The 22,288-nt window shown below is 42.0% G+C and overlaps 1 protein-coding gene across 2 annotated transcripts in view; it reads left to right on the top strand.

Annotated features, from left to right (window-relative positions):
* Positions 1-21,900, top strand: part of tfpia (tissue factor pathway inhibitor a) — a 33,933-nt gene extending 12,033 nt beyond the window's left edge. The window contains exons 2-7 of one of the 2 annotated variants that reach the window (XM_034561667.1): positions 9,774-9,971; positions 17,335-17,511; positions 18,324-18,401; positions 18,858-18,911; positions 20,801-20,989; positions 21,141-21,900. In XM_034561667.1, coding sequence (XP_034417558.1) covers positions 9,774-9,971; positions 17,335-17,511; positions 18,324-18,401; positions 18,858-18,911; positions 20,801-20,989; positions 21,141-21,202 — 758 coding nt within the window. In that variant the 3' untranslated portion in view covers positions 21,203-21,900. The remainder of the gene's footprint in view (positions 1-9,773; positions 9,972-17,334; positions 17,512-18,323; positions 18,402-18,857; positions 18,912-20,800; positions 20,990-21,140) is intronic. The other variant, XM_034561668.1, reaches the window with a different exon arrangement.
* Positions 21,901-22,288: the final 388 nt, after the last annotated feature.

Below are 22,288 nucleotides of genomic sequence, written 5' to 3'. Positions count from 1 at the left end.
GCTCTAGATTAAAAAAAAGGCCGAGCTCTCAAAGGCCTTTTTTTTCTCGATTTTAATCAAGCAGGTTTCCCTGCAGCGTCACTAGAACCAGAATATTTTTCAGCAACGCCACATTCAACGTGTAAAGCGAAGCTTCTGTGGGCTTTTAAAAAAAAAAAAAAAAAAGACTTTGCATTGACATTGATCCTTCATGCAGAGGTCTTTTTCCTCTTGGGGCGTCTCCAACAACAATCAAACCGCCAATCCTGGCACAGTTGGTGCCGTGCTGTGTGTGTGTGTGTGTGTGTGTGTGTGTGTGCTGATCTATGCAGGACCAGGCCTGTCGCTGCCCAACCACGAATAGGTTCACTACTCCCTCAGCCTTCAGGGCATAGCCCCCCCCCGGGTCTGATTCCCAACCAAACACAACGTGAGCGCTCAAAAGATTTGACTGTTTGTCAAAATAGCAACCGATTCCCCCCCCCCCCCCCCCCCCTCCAGGAGGCAGGAACGTGTCCACGTTTCAGTGGGATGGATTCCTTTGATCCGCTATGGAAAGTGCTTGGGAAAAGGTGCTTGAAGCCCACTTTGATCTCCAAACATGAGGCACATGAAGATATTGCCCCCTCTTGTTTACATGCTTTTTTGTTTACATCGTAATGTAATCTATGTAATGGATATGTGTGTTTTGTTATATTCCAATGTCGGAAGAATCTTTCAGAATAAAGATTGTGATGCTTTTTCAATGGTGTTCTTACATCCTAATGCTATTATCATTATATCAGCGGCATAAAATTACAATAACATTGTTAATTGCAATTATTTCTGCGACCAAATGGCATCCAACAAGATTAGTTATTGTTATGGTCCAGTCCCCACACGGGGAGTCACTGCGATGAAAATGTTGATTATAACTTACAAATATAATTAACAAGCTGTCGGAAATGGGAATATTTCACTGGCTTTACTCTGCGGTATCTAATTAGCATAAATTATGTGTGCATAACAAAAACAACAAAGAAGAATGTATTGTCTCCTGGTGTCTATAGAGCTCGGTCAAAGATGGTCTTATTAAACTTTTACTTGTAACGGAGTAATTTTACAGCGTGGTATTGGTACTTTTACTTGTAACGGAGTAGTTTTACAGTGTGGTATTGGTACTTTTACTTGTAACGGAGTAGTTTTACAGCGTGGTATTGGTACTTTTACTTGTAACGGAGTAGTTTTACAGCGTGGTATTGGTACTTTTACTTGTAACGGAGTAGTTTTACAGTGTGGTACTTTTACTTGTAACGGAGTAGTTTTACAGTGTGGTACTTTTACTTGTAACGGAGTAGTTTTACAGCGTGGTATTGGTACTTTTACTTGTAACGGAGTAGTTTTACAGCGTGGTATTGGTACTTTTACTTGTAACGGAGTAGTTTTACAGCGTGGTATTGGTACTTTTACTTGTAACGGAGTAGTTTTACAGCGTGGTATTGGTACTTTTACTTGTAACGGAGTAGTTTTACAGTGTGGTATTGGTACTTTTACTTGTAACGGAGTAGTTTTACAGTGTGGTATTGGTACTTTTACTTGTAACGGAGTAGTTTTACAGTGTGGTATTGGTACTTTTACTTGTAACGGAGTAGTTTTACAGCGTGGTATTGGTACTTTTACTTGTAACGGAGTAGTTTTACAGTGTGGTATTGGTACTTTTACTTGTAACGGAGTAGTTTTACAGCGTGGTATTGGTACTTTTACTTGTAACGGAGTAGTTTTACAGCGTGGTATTGGTACTTTTACTTGTAACGGAGTAGTTTTACAGCATGGTATTGGTACTTTTACTTGTAACGGAGTAGTTTTACAGCGTGGTATTGGTACTTTTACTTGTAACGGAGTAGTTTTACAGCGTGGTATTGGTACTTTTACTTGTAACGGAGTAGTTTTACAGCGTGGTATTGGTACTTTTACTTGTAACGGAGTAGTTTTACAGCGTGGTATTGGTACTTTTACTTGTAACGGAGTAGTTTTACAGCGTGGTATTGGTACTTTTACTTGTAACGGAGTAGTTTTACAGTGTGGTATTGGTACTTTTACTTGTAAAGGAGTAGTTTTACAGTGTGGTACTTTTACTTGTAACGGAGTAGTTTTACAGTGTGGTACTTTTACTTGTAACGGAGTAGTTTTACAGCGTGGTATTGGTACTTTTACTTGTAACGGAGTAGTTTTACAGTGTGGTATTGGTACTTTTACTTGTAACGGAGTAGTTTTACAGCGTGGTATTGGTACTTTTACTTGTAACAGAGTAGTTTTACAGTGTGGTATTGGTACTTTTACTTGTAACGGAGTAGTTTTACAGCGTGGTATTGGTACTTTTACTTGTAACGGAGTAGTTTTCCAGCGTGGTATTGGTACTTTTACTTGTAACGGAGTAGTTTTACAGTGTGGTACTTTTACTTGTAACGGAGTAGTTTTACAGTGTGGTACTTTTACTTCTAACGGAGTAGTTTTACAGCGTGGTATTGGTACTTTTACTTGTAACGGAGTAGTTTTACAGCGTGGTATTGGTACTTTTACTTGTAACGGAGTAGTTTTACAGTGTGGTATTGGTACTTTTACTTGTAACGGAGTAGTTTTACAGTGTGGTATTGGTACTTTTACTTGTAACGGAGTAGTTTTACAGCGTGGTATTGGTACTTTTACTTGTAACGGAGTAGTTTTACAGCGTGGTATTGGTACTTTTACTTGTAACGGAGTAGTTTTACAGTGTGGTATTGGTACTTTTACTTGTAACGGAGTAGTTTTACAGTGTGGTATTGGTACTTTTACTTGTAACGGAGTAGTTTTACAGCGTGGTATTGGTACTTTTACTTGTAACGGAGTAGTTTTACAGCGTGGTATTGGTACTTTTACTTGTAACGGAGTAGTTTTACAGTGTGGTATTGGTACTTTTACTTGTAACGGAGTAGTTTTACAGCGTGGTATTGGTACTTTTACTTGTAACGGAGTAGTTTTACAGTGTGGTATTGGTACTTTTACTTGTAACGGAGTAGTTTTACAGTGTGGTATTGGTACTTTTACTTGTAACGGAGTAGTTTTACAGTGTGGTATTGGTACTTTTACTTGTAACGGAGTAGTTTTACAGCGTGGTATTGGTACTTTTACTTGTAACGGAGTAGTTTTACAGCGTGGTATTGGTACTTTTACTTGTAACGGAGTAGTTTTACAGCGTGGTATTGGTACTTTTACTTGTAACGGAGTAGTTTTACAGCGTGGTATTGGTACTTTTACTTGTAACGGATTCAACTAGGTCCTCCAACACTGCTCACTTTTGATACCGACTAATTTAAGGAGACATGAAGGCGTAGATTAACAGATAGGAACTGGCAGACAACATTAGGGCTATAAAAGAAGGCTATAAACCTATGAGTCAGCATTCTTTTAAAGTGATAAGCTCACTCTATAGCAACTCGATGTACTCGATGCAATTTCTCAATTCAAAGAGAGCACCTGCTGTTTTTACCATACAGATGTGTCTCGTCCTTGAATTTCATAAAAAAATACACTTCCATGAAGACACAAACCGAAATGTTGTGTTCTCGGGGCCATTACTGCAATACATTTGAAGCTACTTATATGAGAGAAACAGACGCACACACACACACACATCTTCAACGAGGGTAGCCTCATTTGTTCAGGGTTCAGCTGTAAACTCTCGGGCCGGGCCGTGACTCATCCTCAGCCCTTTGTCCGCTGGCCTCGGGGCACGGCTCCGATACGCAGCGGCAGTATTTCTTACACTGCGGGCCCATCAACTCTGATGCACCCTCTGTGGGTCTTTATCTACTCTGATGCACCCTCTGTGGGTCTTTATCTCCTCTGATGCACCCTTTGTTGATCTTTATCTACTCTGGTGCACCCTCTGTGGGTCTTTATCTACTCTGATGCATCCTCTTTGGGTCTTTATCTCCTCTGATGCACCCTTTGTTGGTCTTTATCTACTCTGATGCACCCTTTGTGGGTCTTTATCTACTCTGATGCACCCTCTGTGGGTCTTTATCTACTCTGGTGCACCCTCTGTGGGTCTTTATCTCCTCTGATGCACCCTCTTTGGGTCTTTATCTCCTCTGATGCACCCTTTGTTGGTCTTTATCTACTCTGATGCACCCTCTGTGGATCTTTATCGACTCTGATGCACCCTTTGTTGGTCTTTATCTACTCTGATGCACCCTCTTTGGGTCTTTATCGACTCTGATGCACCCTCTGTGGATCTTTATCTACTCTGATGCACCCTTTGTTGGTCTTCATCTACTCTGATGCACCCTCTTTGGGTCTTTATCTCCTCTGATGCACCCTCTTTGGGTCTTTATCTACTCTGATGCACCCTTTGTTGGTCTTTATCTACTCTGATGCACCCTCTGTGGATCTTTATCTACTCTGATGCACCCTTTGTTGGTCTTTATCTACTCTGATGCACCCTCTTTGGGTCTTTATCTCCTCTGATGCACCCTCTTTGGGTCTTTATCTACTCTGATGCACCCTCTGTGGATCTTTATCTACTCTGATGCACCCTTTGTTGGTCTTTATCTACTCTGATGCACCCTCTTTGGGTCTTTATCTACTCTGATGCACCCTCTTTGGGTCTTTATCTACTCTGATGCACCCTCTTTGGGTCTTTCTCTATTCTGATGCACCCTTTGTTGGTCTTTATCTACTCTGATGCACCCTTTGTTGGTCTTTATCTACTCTGATTCACCCTCTGTGGATCTTTATCTACTCTGATGCACCCTTTGTTGGTCTTTATCTACTCTGATGCACCCTCTTTGGGTCTTTATCTACTCTGATGCACCCTCTTTGGGTCTTTATCTACTCTGATTCACCCTCTGTGGATCTTTATCTACTCTGATGCACCCTTTGTTGATCTTTATCTACTCTGATGCACCCTCTTTGGGTCTTTATCTACTCTGATGCACCCTTTGTTGGTCTTTATCTCCTCTGATGCACCCTCTGTGGGTCTTTATCTACTCTGATGCACCCTTTGTTGGTCTTTATCTCCTCTGATGCACCCTCTGTGGATCTTTATCTACTCTGATGCACCCTTTGTTGGTCTTTATCTACTCTGATGCACCCTCTTTGGGTCTTTATCTACTCTGATGCACCCTCTTTGGGTCTTGATCTACTCTGATGCACCCTCTTTGGATCTTTATCTAATCTGGTGCATCCTCTTTGGGTCTTTATCTACTCTGATTCACCCTCTTTGGGTCTTTATCTACTCTGGTGCATCGTCTTTGGGTCTTTATCTACTCTGGTGCACCCTCTTTGGGTCTTTATCTACTCTGGTGCATCGTCTTTGGGTCTTTATCTACTCTGATGCACCCTCTTTGGGTCTTTATCTACTCTGGTGCACCCTCTTTGGGTCTTTCACCAGCGCACACTGACCAATGTTGCTGCGTGCCGACATCACTTCTATTTCTTAGAGTTTGCACCCATCGCTCCATGAACCATTTGTCCGAGTGAGTCACTGAAGACAATACCTGCTGCAGTGGTGACTAACTGTGAATGATACATACGTGCGTTCACTCTAGGTTAAGTATATAGAGCTCTAGGGAAGCGTGCTAGGAAACATTTCCAGCCAACAATACAGTTTTAAAGGCTTATTACCACATCAAGGTCTTCATTGAGTTGTGTTTTCAGATTTTGTAACTTTAAACATGGGAGCCAAATGAGTTTCTCTTGGATTTGCTTGGTTCTGCACACATATTTATACATATATAAATACCCCATTTAACAGTGTCACGCTATTTACATACAAGTTTGGACCATTACAAAATGTATTTATTTGTTTGACCTTTTCTTTGGTTTAGAATTTCAACAATAATAAGAGAAGGGGGATCATATTGTTCTGCAATTATTCCACCGTATGTATATGTATATATATATATATATATATATATATATATATATATATATATATATATATATATAGCACCTAATCAGACACAACGACTACCTAAATACTGTAGGGAGCCAGCCATCTGTGAATTACTGAATTGTATCACAGAAATTATGTTTTGTACTTTTTGATAATGAGTACATGTTAGAATTAAGTATTATTGTCACTTACTTTCTTCTTAATCGCGTTTATTTTCGCTACGGTCTCTGAACACGGCTTTTGTTTCAACTGAATCAGTTTTATGGATACCTTTCTTCATTTCCAACAATTTCCTCCTCAATCAAACCGCATGGGGAAAATGATGAGAAGGATCCCCGTAGAAAGCCTATGAATCGTCTCTCCTGGAGTGTAAAGTCATATACAGTCACCACTGGGAGCCGTCAACACCGTGGCGTGCGCTCTCACTGGTTCTTTTGTTTTCTGCTGAGTCATCAATAATGGGGCTGCGTTTATTTGTTGTTTTTCTGCTCCGCGGCTTTAAAAAAAATGTTTGTCTTTTTGCCTAAAGTCCCGAGAAACCCTCGGGGGGCGCAGGATAATAATCTTCTGGTGTATTTAAAAACAAGCCGGGACTGGGCCTCGAACCGACTCAACCTGCCCACCTCTGGCATTGCGGAGGCTCTTGGCACGGTGCGTGTTGAGCAACATTTAGATCTTTATCCAAACGTGTGAGTGTGTGTGTGTGTGTAAACCATCCCGTCAGCGAGACTCAGGAGGACTCTACAGCTGCCAATGGATCTAAAACCTGCCTCCCTTTTTTCAGCGTGGTCTCTATTCACGGAGCCGGGCTGAGTTGTCGGTTGGGTTCCCGAGGCTTTTGGTGATGCATATCACGGGACTTTATTTATTTACCTTCTGTTCAACAACATGGAGGATTCCTGATGACAGATTCTGAGCTTTTGCACGGATTTGTGGACCGCTCCGAAAAAAACATTTCCATTCAGAGCCGTTGAAAAGCGTGTGGAGAAAAAAAAAATCGATTTTTCATTTTTAACCCAGTTTGATATTTGTCTAGTCTGCAAAATCCATTATCCACCATAAAAGCTCATATGAAATGAATCATAAAAAACAAATACCCAAAGTCATCTTCTATCCAATGTTTTTCCTGCATGAGTGGGATCAGTTCTGCATGTATTGCAAGACTCAGTTCATGCTGTTTATTTCCTTTGTTTAATATTCATTAAATATTAATATTCCACACCGTGTGGCCTATCGCACTTCTAACTGTGTGTTATGAAGCCAATAATCGCTGACAAACCAATACATGTTAAATATTGAAATGACTTGCAGCTTACTAAAGCAGCTCAAATGTTACATTTAGTATAAAACTGCAGAGATTCTGTTTTAATAGATTTTCTTTTTAAATTAAAAATACTAATTCATTCCAGACGTTTCTTGTTTGCCCCGATCGATATTCCTGGTGTTTTTTTTTTTTCTCACATTATTAGCCTATATAACAACAATGACAATAAAAACCTCTTTATCTTTATCAATCGTCCTCACTGGGCAATGTATACGATTGCCAGTGTGGTACCAACGTATTTGAATGTGTACTGTCAAAGAAGTGCTTTGGGCCCACTGCATGTTCATCTATTGTGAGCAGAAGTCTGTATTCTATCTTAAAAAATGGACATGAAAAGAAGTACTTTTGTGGGTGGACGTTCGCAGGCGTTGTTCTTCAAGGACCAATTCTAGTTTCCTTTCAGAGAAAATGTTTTAGTTTGGCTCTCCAACATGTTATTTGGACGGGTTCCTTTCAGACCGCCTGACAATGCCTCCGTCTGGATGTTGGACATGAGCGATTGAAGATCATGCTGCTTATTGTACTTTTGGTCCGTCTCAGACGATCAATAGGAGGAAGGTGTCTTCCGGAGTTACTCTATTTACAAAAGAGCAGTCGGCACCATGTTTGTACTCCTTTTTATCCCAATAAAAATAAACACTTCTGATAGCTTGAGGCGCCCAAATGACAAAGAAGAGAGCCACACAATCTCAATGTTCGTGTAACGTGTGTTTTAATGAGGTTCAGCAGTGCAGCGCTATGCTCACATATGCTCACGAGGTCTAAATGGGATCGGCTACAAGACGGGAGACCTGTGTAATTTCTCCACTGCCAGATGGCCCTATTTTCTGCTGCTTATCCGAAACCTTATTTAAAAGTCTCTGCAGGGAACCCGAGCTCCCACACGCAATCGCAATACCACAGGTCAGGTGGAAGGAAGGAGATTGGGAGTATTTGATTGGTGTCCCAAAACCCCGGTTATGAATTTTAAAATTGGAGTTGTCGTTGCCTCGCCCGGCGGAGGGACTGATTGTTTACTGCTGTGCCGATCGTCGTACCTCGAAATATTTCCAGAAAGAAATATATATAGTTGGACGAGAATTAAACGACCTACGAAACCAGACTTAATCATATGTGATCAGTTTAGTGTTTTTTTTTTTTAATCAAAAGCCCAAAACCTCGATTCAAAAACACCAAAGGTCTCCAGCCATGCTATCCAACTTTATTTGAGGTATTTAAGAAAAGTTTGTTTCCATCCACCAGAGACCACTTACGAGTTCATTTTTTTTTTAACCTTTTTAAAAAGTTCAGCTTGCGGTGTATTTTTCATAAACTGCTAAATATCAACATCGCTACCAACGTTTTAATAAAACAGCATTGGTCATGCTATGCACGCTACAGCTAAGGATGATATAGGAATGTCCTTCATTTTGCATTATTTTCTCAAAACCAAATTATTGGCGAAATTTAAATCTGTACCCGATTTATGGCGCAACTTTGCTCAAGTTTCAATATTTCAACACACGCAGACAAGTCGCCTGGTTTAAAAAAGACTTTGTTTGTAATCATGCAGGCGTGAAAAAATAAAGACTTTTTTATGTTTGGTCTGAACACGCACGGCATTGCGGTTCATCTTTTAGGCTTTTAAGTGTCGACCCTCGTAACATCGCCGAAGGGAAAGTTAAAGCTCAAAGTCAATAGGATTCATCCTCTGAGGAACACGCATGTCAGCACACGACCCCTCCACGGCAATCCATGCCGCGCTCGTTGAGACATTTCAGTCTGAGCTAAAGCTTAAAGCGGCGTATTGCTTGAACTCATAACCTCTGTGCTTTATATAGTAAAACAATTCAGTTTTTGGCAAAGCTGCAAATCCCTTTTGGGGCAGATTTATTCTTTTCTCTGTGGGTTTTGAAGCTCGACAGGCCGGCGGACCAGAGATTTAAAATCTCTGTTCCGTTTCCCCAGCAGCACGCCGAGATCGTGATTTGACATCGGCAACGGTGGTTAGTAGGGCTCTAATGTGGACGGCATCTCTTTGCCCCGGATCGGACCAGGCTAGCTTTTATGAACAATGATGACGGCAGAGAAGTGAGCCGATTCCGAGCTAATGCTGGATAACGGTACGCCTTTCTTTGTCCAGCAGAATGTTCTGCAGTGATTTAGGTTCCTTTGGTTCCTTAGTCTCAGTACAACAACAAAAACACGCCCGTGGGCTTGTGTCTACAGCACAAGTTATATTTTGAGTTATTAAAAGAAGAAAAAAAAAGTATCGAAGCGTCTCTCCTGCAATATTTAATGATTTAATTAGTCTAAATGTGAAGTGAGGTCACACAGCGCACGCTTTGCCGTTAACAATCTGTCTCCATCTGCCACCGAGCGTCTATAAACAGGAAGCTGTCCAACCACACACACTGAAGTCTTTTGGAAATTATACTTTACCTTATCTTGAAGCCCGAGGTTAGAGTTTGATGTTGTGACCCAATCTCCACACACACACACACACACACACACACAACTCCTTTTCACAGAGCTCCAGTGTACTAAGCCTTTGTCTTTTCTATCCCACCTCGACAGTTGTTCAACCCGAGCTCTTCATCTTCAACGAGCTGTGCGCCCTGAAGGACGATTCAGGGCCTTGCAAGGCCATCAAGGACCGGTTCTTCTTCAACGTCGACACGGGCGTCTGCGAGCCGTTCGAATATGGAGGCTGCGCCGGAAACGCCAATAACTTCGAGACCATGGAGGAATGCGAGGAGACGTGCGTCGTCTCAGGTGGGTGCGACAGCGTACGACTCCTTCATCAAAGTCGGTCGACGACCTCCGTCCGAGGTCAGCGACGGCGAAGACAGACCCCGACATTATTGATACAAACGGGAATATTTCTGCACAATCGCAGACGTATTATAGCATTGCATTGTTGGCAAATTAAGAGTTTTGTTTTTCCCCATTTAGATTTTATTGCCACCTCGGGCATGACATCCTATTACAAAGTAATTTTCTTGGTATGTGGCTAAAGTGGAACATTGCCAGACACGTTCATTGTGAACAGTTTTCCTCGAGCCATCTGGTTAATGAAGAATATGGGCACATTTGAGAGAGGCAGCCGGTTTTCTATTATTCATAAGTTACACTTACTAAACGGATGATGAATTGAAGTTGAATTAATTGAATATAACACGTAATGCCCTGATCGAGTTTTGTGTCCTGTGATCCCAATCCAACTCATTTAATATTGAATATACAGAGTTCTGATCACATTTTTCAATTTCCCTTGATATAACAGCAGCACAGTGCACTATTCGACTACATTACAGTTATTACATCAATCCAATGTATATGCCTGGCAATTAAATAGCTCTGTATTGCATTATGACAAACAAATGCTTACATCCAACTTCCTTTTTTTAGTCTTTCAAATATATCAGTATAATTAACAAACCTTGCCTGTAATCTTTTTGGCCGTGTCGAGAGCATCTCGAAATATTAATATAGAAATATCCGCGGTAACGAGCACAAGGTCAATTTGCGGTTTCACACAGGACACAAACAGCGGTCTCCTGGGTGAAAGTCCTGTGTTTGTTTGACCCAAACACCAGCTGCCCGTTCTTGTTGGACTTAGTTGTTGTTATATCACGTAACTTTAAACAACACGTCTTTGACATTCAACATATCCACGGATTACAGAAATGCCGTTTCCCTACCGACTGCGCCGTATTTAAAACGTATATAATTTGTGTCACCTTCGCAATCGAGATTGTATGAAAATAAAACATTTTTGGAGGAGCGTGTTGCCTGTAAACCCACAAAGGAATCTATGTTGCTGTAAGGAGAACACTAGTAAGGTAATAACATGTCATCCACTCGTCTTTAGGTACCATGTAACGGAGCAGAAAACATTCTTATGACGTTATAGTAGATGAGAGTTATAAGTGCTAAACAATTGCATCGACCAGGGAGGACTAAGAACCCATTATGAAGTGCACGTGATCAACACAATACGTATCTGTAGTGTGTGTGTGTGTGTGCATCCAATACATGTCTTTGTTAGTCCGAGTCCTATCTGAGTCCCTTTGTGCTGCCTGTTTGTAGAAAAGGGTGTTTTATGGATCAAATAGGGTGAAAAAAGGTGTAGAGTTCTAGAAATAATGTGGGTGAAAACATCCAGATTTGTATGACGCGGGCGCAAGACACGTTCTTTTTTTCTTTTTTTTTTGAGTCTGCATAAAAACATGAATAACTTAACTCGACCTTCGCCTTCATGCAGAGCACAGCTGGGCTCAAAGCGCGTTGAGTGGCCGACTTGAGGTGAATGGATGCACGGACACAAAAGCTCAATCCTGGACTGCACACAACACGGAGTGTAGATAACGGTGCGAGAGAGCCTGACGGTGACGGAAAGTAGAGGGTTTAAGGTCGCTGTCTGAATACGACCGAGCAGACGGAAAGTAGAGGGTTTAAGGTCCCTGTCTGAATACGACCGAGCGGACAGAAAGTAGAGGGTTTAAGGTCGCTGTCTGAATACGACCGAGCGGACAGAAAGTAGAGGGTTTAAGGTCGCTGTCTGAATACGACCGAGCGGACGGAAAGTAGAGGGTTTAAGGTCGCTGTCTGAATACGACCGAGCAGACGGAAAGTAGAGGGTTTAAGGTCCCTGTCTGAATACGACCGAGCGGACGGAAAGTAGAGGGTTTAAGGTCGCTGTCTGAATACGACCGAGCAGACGGAAAGTAGAGGGTTTAAGGTCGCTGTCTGAATACGACCGAGTGGACGGAAAGTAGAGGGTTTAAGGTCGCTGTCTGAATACGACCGAGCGGACGGAAAGTAGAGGGTTTAAGGTCGCTGTCTGAATACGACCGAGCAGACGGAAAGTAGAGGGTTTAAGGTCGCTGTCTGAATACGACCGATCGGACGGAAAGTAGAGGGTTTAAGGTCGCTGTCTGAATACGACCGATCGGACGGAAAGTAGAGGGTTTAAGGTCGCTGTCTGAATACGACCAAGAGGACGGAAAGTAGAGGGTTTAAGGTCGCTGTCTGAATACGACCGAGTGGACGGAAAGTAGAGGGTTTAAGGTCGCTGTCTGAATACGACCAAGAGGACGGAAAGTAGAGGGTTTAAGGTCGCTGTCTGAATACGACCGAGTGGACGGAAAGTAGAGGGTTTAAGGTCGCTGTCTGAATACGACCAAGAGGACGGAAAGTAGAGGGTTTAAGGTCCCTGTCTGAATACGACCGAGCAGACGGAAAGTAGAGGGTTTAAGGTCGCTGTCTGAATACGACCGAGCGGACAGAAAGTAGAGGGTTTAAGGTCGCTGTCTATATACGACCGAGTGGACGGAAAGTAGAGGGTTTAAGGTCGCTGTCTGAATACGACCGAGCGGACGGAAAGTAGAGGGTTTAAGGTCGCTGTCTGAATACGACCGAGCAGACGGAAAGTAGAGGGTTTAAGGTCCCTGTCTATATACGACCGAGTGGACGGAAAGTAGAGGGTTTAAGGTCCCTGTCTGAATACGACCGAGCAGACGGAAAGTAGAGGGTTTAAGGTCGCTGTCTGAATACGACCGAGCGGACAGAAAGTAGAGGGTTTAAGGTCGCTGTCTATATACGACCGAGTGGACGGAAAGTAGAGGGTTTAAGGTCGCTGTCTGAATACGACCGAGCGGACGGAAAGTAGAGGGTTTAAGGTCGCTGTCTGAATACGACCAAGAGGACGGAAACTAGAGGGTTTAAGGTCGCTGTCTGAATACGACCGAGTGGACGGAAAGTTGCTGAGACAGAAGGCGCTCGTTGGTCTTCGCTGCACCTTCGCTAATCAATTGTTGGTTGGCGATACCTGCTAGTGCAATCTTCGCAGTGCGGGGGGGGGGGGGGTGACATTGTGTGGCTCGCCGCCCTGCACTTAGCTTTTGTGAAACGCGATCGATGGAGACACAATTAGACCTTTTCACCCGTGGGAGTTCAATTTATCCACAGCCACAAGACAAGACGCTTTTTTTGGGGGGGGGTTCAAAGGCACCTCCTCGGGTTGCTGCTGAGTTGTGAGCGTGAAACGCTTCGTCCACAAAAGGAAACGCCTTTCTCTCTTATTCAACAGCTCTGTGTAAGTGTGTAATGATATCTGTCAGGTAAAAACAATACGCCTTTGATACTCAAGCTACGTGAAATACGCCCAGAAGCCCCAAGTATTGAGACGGCGTGTTATTTCTCCGGCGTGACAATAAATAACCTTCACCTTTCGCTTTCATTGCGTGCCGTGAGACACGTGGGAGGACCGTGAATGGACGTGCATCTTGCAGGCATTGCCAGACGGCAGTGGTTTGCCTGTATTTTGTGTCCCGTCATCGGTCTCCACCCAAACAAACACGGCCTGTAAAGACGGATCTGGGAGGCGTGGAGTTTCTGGCTCCAGCTGAGGTGATATTAAATAAATATGAAGGTGACTGGCAGATATTAAAAGCTCGTCTGGGTGTACAGTCTTTTTGATCATAAAAAATAAAATAAAAAACTGCATTAAACTAAGAGCTATAAAACTTGCATTTGTTTCAATGGCCTTTTTTAAAGGGCAGTTTGCAGGAAAGCATAACACCTCGGAGCGGTCGCTTTTATCTAAATTGAACGCGCCTCCATGTGTGTATCCACTCTTTACTGGGCTCGCTGGAGACTTTGTCTCCACGACCAAAGTCAAGACTAGAACATCCAGGTTTTTATGGGATTCTGATGACGATCAGTGGCGGTAAGACACAAAAGACGAGAAGACTGCGAGCCGTCAAACGTTGATGTTTCGGCATTGAACCGGCGGCTCACAGCGGGCGGTGCAAACAGCGCCAACAGATTTGGCCACCCATGTTTTTGCAACTTATTGGATGGTCATGTGATGCAGACCATCACATGACCATCCAACTGATTCACCTCTTTTAGTAAACGCACTTTGCTTTCTTTTTGTTGAGTATAATTGACACGTCTTCCCAGAGTCGCATGGTTTATCATTGCCTATTGGTACTCGAGTACATGAACGTTGGGTCTCTCATCAGTATGCAGTGTTGACGCAGCTGTATCGTAAAAATAAACACATTTGATTGAGATTGCTGCAAAAAAAAAAAAATTAGTCATTAGTGAGAATATTGGTTCGCCTTGAGTTCAGTGCAGTGAAATGAATGTCACACTGATCTCGCCCCGGCTTATTAAGTCTAATTAATTTGTAGGTTAATTAAACATTTCGACTAAATTTTCAGTAATTGAGACTGACTTTTTGAAACTTTTCCTGTACAATATGTTGATTATCTTTTTGATAAACAGTAAATGCATTCACCTCCTATGAATTACTAACACTACATTTCCTGCAGTCTGGTGATTTTAAAAAACCAATGTGTGGTGGAAATGTCACTTTATTTTTGGAAAGGAAAAACACAAAGTTCAGGCGCCAGGTGACCATTCAAAACATGACATTATAATGTAATAAAATGCAGCGAGGCTCGCTTTCAGACGTGTGTTCTCCTCTCAGCTCTGCCGAGTCAAACCTCATGTCGGCATGAGTTATTATTCATCAAGTTCAGTACACACTTCTTCTAAGTTCACGTCAATGACACGTAAAGTAATTCATTTATTAACCGCTGGACTTAAATGACTCATTTCAGGAAGAATTCTCCTCCATGTTCAAAATGTGTGTGTTTTGAGGAAAAAAGTAATGTTACAAGGAAGTTATTATCTTTAAGACGTGTAATGTTTATTATAATATTCATGCTGGCAGCAACATTGATAGCTCATAACCTGTCATCAAGTAAATAAGGCTTTTTGTGTTGACAGTTGTTGTGCTTCAATGCACTGTAGATCTTAGATGAGCTCCGTGACCTTCTTCTCTCCCCGTTGACCTGCTGGAGATTCCCCGTCAGAAACAATGTTATTTCAACCTTTTTGCTCTCTTTTGATTGGCTCCACAACCACCTGGAGAACCGCTGGCTTCATGTACAGTTTGGGGGGCTTTGGGATGTGAAAGAAATAAGCTGTTTGAAGTATAACCGTCCTCAGAGCTAAGCCTTTAACACGGGCCTTTAACACTCTGCTACGTTGATGCTTTGATCCCGCTGTGTTTACGTAGCACTGTGCAATAAAGCAGCCGAAAGAGTGTTTTTTTATTTTTTTTATGATTATTATTTATATATGCGTAGGCTGATTTTGCTGCTGAGGACATTGTTTTTCTCTGTGATTGGATTACGTCTGTCTCCATCCAGTGGCAAATGTTATTTTTACGCCCGGGTTAATTTATTTAGCCTAAATATTGATTACATTAGAGATTATCTTTTATCTTTTCTATCTATCTATTTTTTCCTGGCCAATATTGCGTCAGCACTTTTTAGATGCAGAAGCTATGCAAATATTTATAAAATGTGTTGAACAAAAAAAACTGAAGGAAGAAACTCAAACCGTGATGAATCAATTGGGCGAGTGAAGGGATTTGGGGGGGGGGGGGGGGGGGGGGGGTGCATTCTCAACATTGTTAGTTTGCAATAGATCCGTGGTATTTTTATTCAGTTCATGGGAAATATTGGTAACCTTTTTGACTTCCTTATTCAGCGTTCAGATGTACTTAGATCCACCCTTTCCTGTCACTTCTGGTGGCCAAAAACCAAGATGTCGACGGCCAAAATGCCAAAGTCGAGGCTTCAAAACCCGCAATCCATAAACTAATGGAGCATTCTACTACTCTATATGCACTCTGCATCATTTTTAGACACATCTCTCCAAATGCAGCCTGGCATATTTGGTACTTTTTGGAAACTTTTAGTTTCTCGTATTTAAAATGCAGTTTTGTGGATTTGATCAAAGTTTTGGGTTCACAGCATGAGGTTGCACTGACTAAGGTTTTCAGAGGTTTTCTTATTTATTCATCGGCTCAACAATCTTTGGATTGCACACTTGTGGAAAGAAATGCCTCATTTTAAATGTGATGTAATCGTGTATTACATTAACAAACCTTCCACATCACGGACATTTAAGGAATCGTCTAAGTATCAGAGATACAACTTGATGAATGCATCATTATCCATCTGTGTGGGTGCATACACTACCCAGTACACTTGCTAGTCACACCTTGTCATGGTTGATAATAACAATAAAGTCAGTTTGAAACCGAAAGTGATGCATCTCACACTAGTTCCTGTTCCAGACACAAATCAGGCATGAGGCTGTCACGAGCGTCAACACGTTTCTTTAAGGGTTTCGTAACGGCTTATTCAAAGAAAGGGTGGTTGGGAAAAAAAAGAAAAACGTGTTCTGCGCGGCGGCAGATGTTGTTGACATTTAAAGTTACAGTTTTCAGATTAAAGAGAATCTGTAAAAAGTTTGTATGACAGATTTGTAGTACAAATCATTTCCAAAAAACCCATAAAAAGCTTGGCAAATAATAAGAATTTCTATCGAGGAAACCGACATGCACTATTACAATAACCTTGCGTCAACTTTACACAAACGCACGATGCAAAATTTAGATGAACATCAAAGCTGCTCTACTCCGAGACCCCGAGGGTTATAATATATGCAACGAGCGTTGAGAAGTGAACACGGGGAGTTGGAGCTAAGGTAAGATACAAAAAGGATAAAGCAGAGAAGAAAAGGCTCGACGGAGGAGGTGATGCGGTTCACTGGGGAACGCGAGCGACTTCTTGCTGTGAGTGTTTAATTTTCAGCCTGCAAAGGAAGATTCAATTCAGTTCAGTTTATTTTGTATAGCCCAATATCACAAATTACAAATTTGCCTCAGAGGGCTTTACAATCTGTACACATATAACATCCCTGACCTTTGACCTCGCATCGGATCAGGAAAAACTCCCCAAAAATAACCTTTGACAGGGAAAAAAGGGGAAGATTGAACTGTTACTCTGACAGGAAGTGGGCCAGCTGTGACCCAGAGGCTAGTGATTGCAAACTGTTGACATTCATATTTCAGTCATTGGAGCTTTATGTCCACAACAGAAATGACACCGGTCCATGCCGAGGCACTTGAAGCAAGCTGAATCGACTATGTACACAAATAAATTGAACATATTAACTATTAATATTGAGCAAAAGGACTCAATAACGAAAAGGAATATGTTCTTTGTTTCTAACAATTGTGCTATATCCCTCTCTCTTTCTTTCCTAGATGACAAGAACCCGTGCCACCTAGCCGAAGCTCCTGGTCCCTGTCGAGGGCTGTTGACGCGCTACTTCTTCGACAGCAACACTCAGCGTTGCATGCACTTCTTTTACGGCGGCTGCTTCGGCAACGCCAACAATTTCAGGAGCATGTCGGAGTGCCAGGCGAAATGTCAGAGCCCAGGTAGGCCGGGTTGAACTGTTCTCCTCTTCCAATAAAGACCGGGCAAACAACCAAAGCCGTCCAGACAGCCGCTTGGTTCGGTTGCATTTCACAACCCCCTAATTGAGACTGCTAGTGTTCAGCAGCTGCGAATGCTCCCAAGATGTCTTCATTTGGTGGGAAATGGACTGTATCTGTAAAGAAAAGAAAAGAAATGTGTTCTAAGGGCGCTCAGCTGTCAGTTGTTACAGAAATCATTACTTTTTCTGCCACCTCCCAGCAGTACGTGAGGTGTACAGCTCTGGGTTCACGGACGGTCAAGGCACAAGCGATGCAAACTCGTCTCTGGAGCGGTTACGTAACCAAAAGAGTTCTACCTCCCAGAAAATTAACTTTGGGTTGAATTTTAGCTGAACATTAAAACCCATCTCACCTTGATTTTTGCATTTAAATTGTTTTAAAACGACCCGAGCGCACCAAATTATGCTCGACTTTAGAGATTGAAGTTGTCAAAGAAAAATAATGGGACCTGCTCGACCGTCACAATGTGACAGCCCGTGTACTGAAAATCAATTGAAAAAGCTTTCTTTTCTTTCTTCTTTTTTAATGGATAACAATTTGAGAGAGGACTCCTGTCTGGCTTCATTAGTGATTGCAGACCAACACCATTTCTGGTCTGATACTAATGAAATTAAATGTACTTGAATTATGATTGATTGCTGAGATTTAACGCAATCTGTTCTAAATATAGGCATTCATTCATTGGATTTATGTTTGGTAGCCGTGGAGACGCACCGTCTCAATTGGTACTTTTTCCTTTTTTGTCGATATAGAAAAGCCCACGAAGGCACCAGAAGTCCACACCCGGTCTGCCAGAAGATTCGCTGTTGTGCAGCCAACCATGTTAAATGGTAAGACTAAATACATCACTCTGGAAGTATAACGTGCTTACGTTTTTTTTTGCTTGTTGTAATAATCTAAAAAAAAAAGTAACCGGTAAGGCATTACTTATAATTCCATCAACTCCATATCACTGTAACACTATTATGTGTAATTCAGGTTTGAATTGTGTGCTTCCACATAGAATGTGCAGCTCAAATTCATCTGTAAAAGAATAGTTCAATATTCGGGGGAAGTTGGACGCCAGTCTCAGCATGGGGTAAAGACTGGCATGGGGAAACAGAGTCTTTATGCTAAGCTAAGCTAAGCTACTAACCCCCCCCCCCCCCCCCCCACAGTTCTAGTTCTAGTCCTTAAGACATGAGAGTCTTGGCGATCCTCTAGTTTCCATCTGGGGAAAGAAAGCCATTGAGCACATTTCCCCAAAACAAAATAACTGATCTCTTGATGTGTTTTTTTGCTATTAGGGGAATTGAGTGAACCTCAAGGGCAAGCGAATCACACTAATGAAGAGCCAACAGGTAATAAAGGATGAATCCAAATGTGAATATTATGGTTAATGGAACCGTCCCCTGACATGGTCGGGGGCATGCGTTTTCAAGCTAGCTTACGGCTAACGGCGGTATCGCTACGTAGCTAGCCGTGGCGGTTGATGCAAACGTTTGCTAAGAACATCAGAGATTAGCCGATTACACTTTTTTTAGTCCAGTGCTCTTGACCGGTGAAGGAAAATATATATATCTTTCTTTTCCCCCTTCAAGATGAGAAAAAACAAGTTTTCTCTCACTGTGTATTCGCGGACCCCGAGGCCCAAAGCCAGAGCGCGGCGTTCAATTCATTACAGAAATCCCAGTGCACCAGACATTTGGGATAGATTAAATTGCGTTAGTCGTAATTGCATCAATCATCCTGCCTCGAGCGTATAGCAACCGGCGCAGGCTGACTTCTTGAGTTGTGCCTCAACCTCATTGTGAGCAAATCCCGTGTGACGATAACTTAACCGTAAATAAAATGAAATAAAAACTCACGGTGCGACGACGCATTGGGGGGCAGACGGCTTGCAAAATTGCTCCTGCCGCGCAAAGTAAAGGGCGTAACCGAGTGCATCGGTGTCGCCCTCCCACAGCCCGTGTGTCGTTCCCATTTACTAATGTTCTGTGTATTAGGATTAAGGGGAGCATACATCATGGTGGTCGCGTTCCAAGGCTCTGCTGTGCCACAGCAGGAGGCCCTGGCCTGCTTCCCTTCAGCTCATCCATTTTTTTTTGTAAATCCAATTTCCCTCTTGTCAGAAAACGTTGAGAGGAAAAGATTCAGGGTGACTTCGACGGCACCGCCTCCTTATCAATCTATTTTTATTTAGTTCTTGCGACGAGATCACATAAATGGTCACTCAGAAACAAATGCAGGCATGAAGGAAAAGCCCCTTACAGTAACAACGAGTTATTCAGATCTTAAATCAGACCGATTTAGAGGATAATCTTTTGGTAATGATTCATGTCAGCATTTATGACGTTTGTGTTTTTACTACTGCATTTATACGGAGGCTTTGGATTTTTCAAAGTCATAAAAGCTGCATTATGGAATTGGCATTCAACTTGAGTACGTGGTGTCATTCTGCCAAGCATATGTTGCAATGGGGAAAACAAAGACTGACATCTAGTGGTTGTACGGTGAAGTACACTTTGAGTGTCAGTGGGAGAAGTTGTGCAAATTAAATGAATTGATTCGGCGATGCAATGTGGGCCACACGGGGAAATACAACTTTACTTATTTAAGCTTGCAGTTCTCTCTCTCTCACCTGAATTTAGCATTTTATTCCAAAAATAATACATACTGGGCTTCGCAGTGCTGTGACTGGACCACAGAATGGGGCTATCTTTTGGGGTTCGTCAGTGTGTCTATGTTTTTTTTTTCTGTTAGTTCAGGTTTGAGCACAAATGCACAAAATGTTTAGTAAAACATTATTAAATAATTAGTTTTATTCTAATTTTAAGAATTCTTAAACTGAATCAAAGAGCAAATACAAGGGGATTTATTCTTATATTTCATACGTCATACTGTCTAATGATGGTAATTGTATCAATACTTTCAAAAGATTTTAATCCAGTCAATAGTTTCCCAGTTGAACCCCCAACAAATGAAGTCGTAATGACCCGATGTTGGACTTGTTGAAGTCGCCGTGGTGTTCGTGGAAACCAACGTCCTCCAGTTGAGGCAAAGACCACTCGCGGTTGCTGTAAATCCCGTAATCAAGCTGAAGGGGATCCGGGAGATCCAAGTACATCATGACATAACATTTGATGGATGATATTCAAGATGATTTTGGACCCTGAGTTGGTTGAAAATGAAAGTAACTGTCAGTCATGGCCCTCAATGTACTCTCTGATTCTTCCTTCCTGATCCACAGCCTTGAGCCCCTGGGAGCTGTGCTTCACCCCCGTGGACAGGGGCACATGTCACGGTGCAGAGAAGAGGTTCGCGTTCAACCCCAAGACCAAGAGATGCCAGGCGTTCCACTACAGCGGCTGCGGGGGGAACGACAACAACTTCACGGGGCGGAAAGAATGCATCGCCAAGTGCATCAGGAGAAGAAAGGGTATGATTATTATATCCCTTCTTCTCAAAAGAATATGTCGAATTCACGTCTTGCACGTGTATCGTCTGGAAGCATTTTAAGTACAGGTTTCTCATTATGAAATACTCCCAATATTTCACGATGAACTTACTGGTTGTATAATGTGTTGCAGGGAAGGGGATGATCCGAATAAAGAAGAGAAACAGAAACATCCTCACCGGCCGCTCGGCCTGAACTCTGCGTCTCATCCTGCACTATCGTGGAGCCACCTTTTTTTATTTATGTCCATCCATTTGTTGTGACTGGATGCAAATTATCATCCATGTCCACATCATTATTTCAATATATTTTTACCAAAAAAAAGATCTCCACACCGACGCTACTTTTGCTTTTTGTATAAACAATATATTATGCATTTCTTTAATTTTTACAGTTTCGGGGGCTCTGTTATCATCCCGCTGATATATATAAATACTTTACTGTAACAGTTGATGGGCAATATTTCTGTCGAATAACAACCTTGCTGTTGCTCCACTTTTGTGAATCAATGTGAACAGCAGCATCATCAGATTAAACCGGTGGCGACCCTGATCACCACATTACTCCAGATGACCACGTCTTCACAGCTATAAATCAATGTGAACGAGGAAAACGACGTGTTCTGTTTTTGTCGGATTAAACGTGAACGTTTTAATTTTTTTTCTTCTTTTTTTTAATCATTTGTATGCGGTTCAGTAAATCACTGTTGCCGTCCTGCTGGCGTTGTTGGTAAGGAGAACCAGAGAGGGGCAGTGTTGTGTAAAGTAAGTTTTTTTTTTTTTTTTTTGAAAGAGTACAGTAATCTCTTTTCTTTTATCGTTTTATGAACATGGCTGTAAAGAATGGGACTGTACGAGTTTATGGAATAAACGTTGATCTTTTTTTCTCCCTTCCGCTTCTTTGACTGATTTATTTCCCAGATATGTATGTAAGTACACACGTTTAACATTGCAACAACAACACATATTGAAATAGTAAGTTAACATACAGTATATCCCATAACTTCTTCATATTTCTATTCCTTAGAACGCCTTTTATACAATGTATAGAAATGACACTTTGTCTTCAATAACTGTTAACACTTTAAATTCTGAGCAAAACAATGTGATCTTTCTTAATGATTGGTGTGTTTTAAAAAGAATAAAAACTATGATTCTGCAATTATTATTATTATTATTATTATTATTATTATTAGAACGAGTACAAGGATACACTGAAGAGTAAATGTAAATGTTCAAATGAAACCTGATCTCGTCGACCTCCCTGCTGGGCAGCAGTTAC

This window comes from Cyclopterus lumpus, chromosome 21 (assembly GCF_009769545.1).
Source record: "Cyclopterus lumpus isolate fCycLum1 chromosome 21, fCycLum1.pri, whole genome shotgun sequence".
NCBI lineage: Eukaryota > Metazoa > Chordata > Actinopteri > Perciformes > Cyclopteridae > Cyclopterus > Cyclopterus lumpus.
The sequence above is the reverse complement of the archived record's forward strand: the minus strand, read 5'-3'. Positions and strand labels throughout refer to the sequence as shown.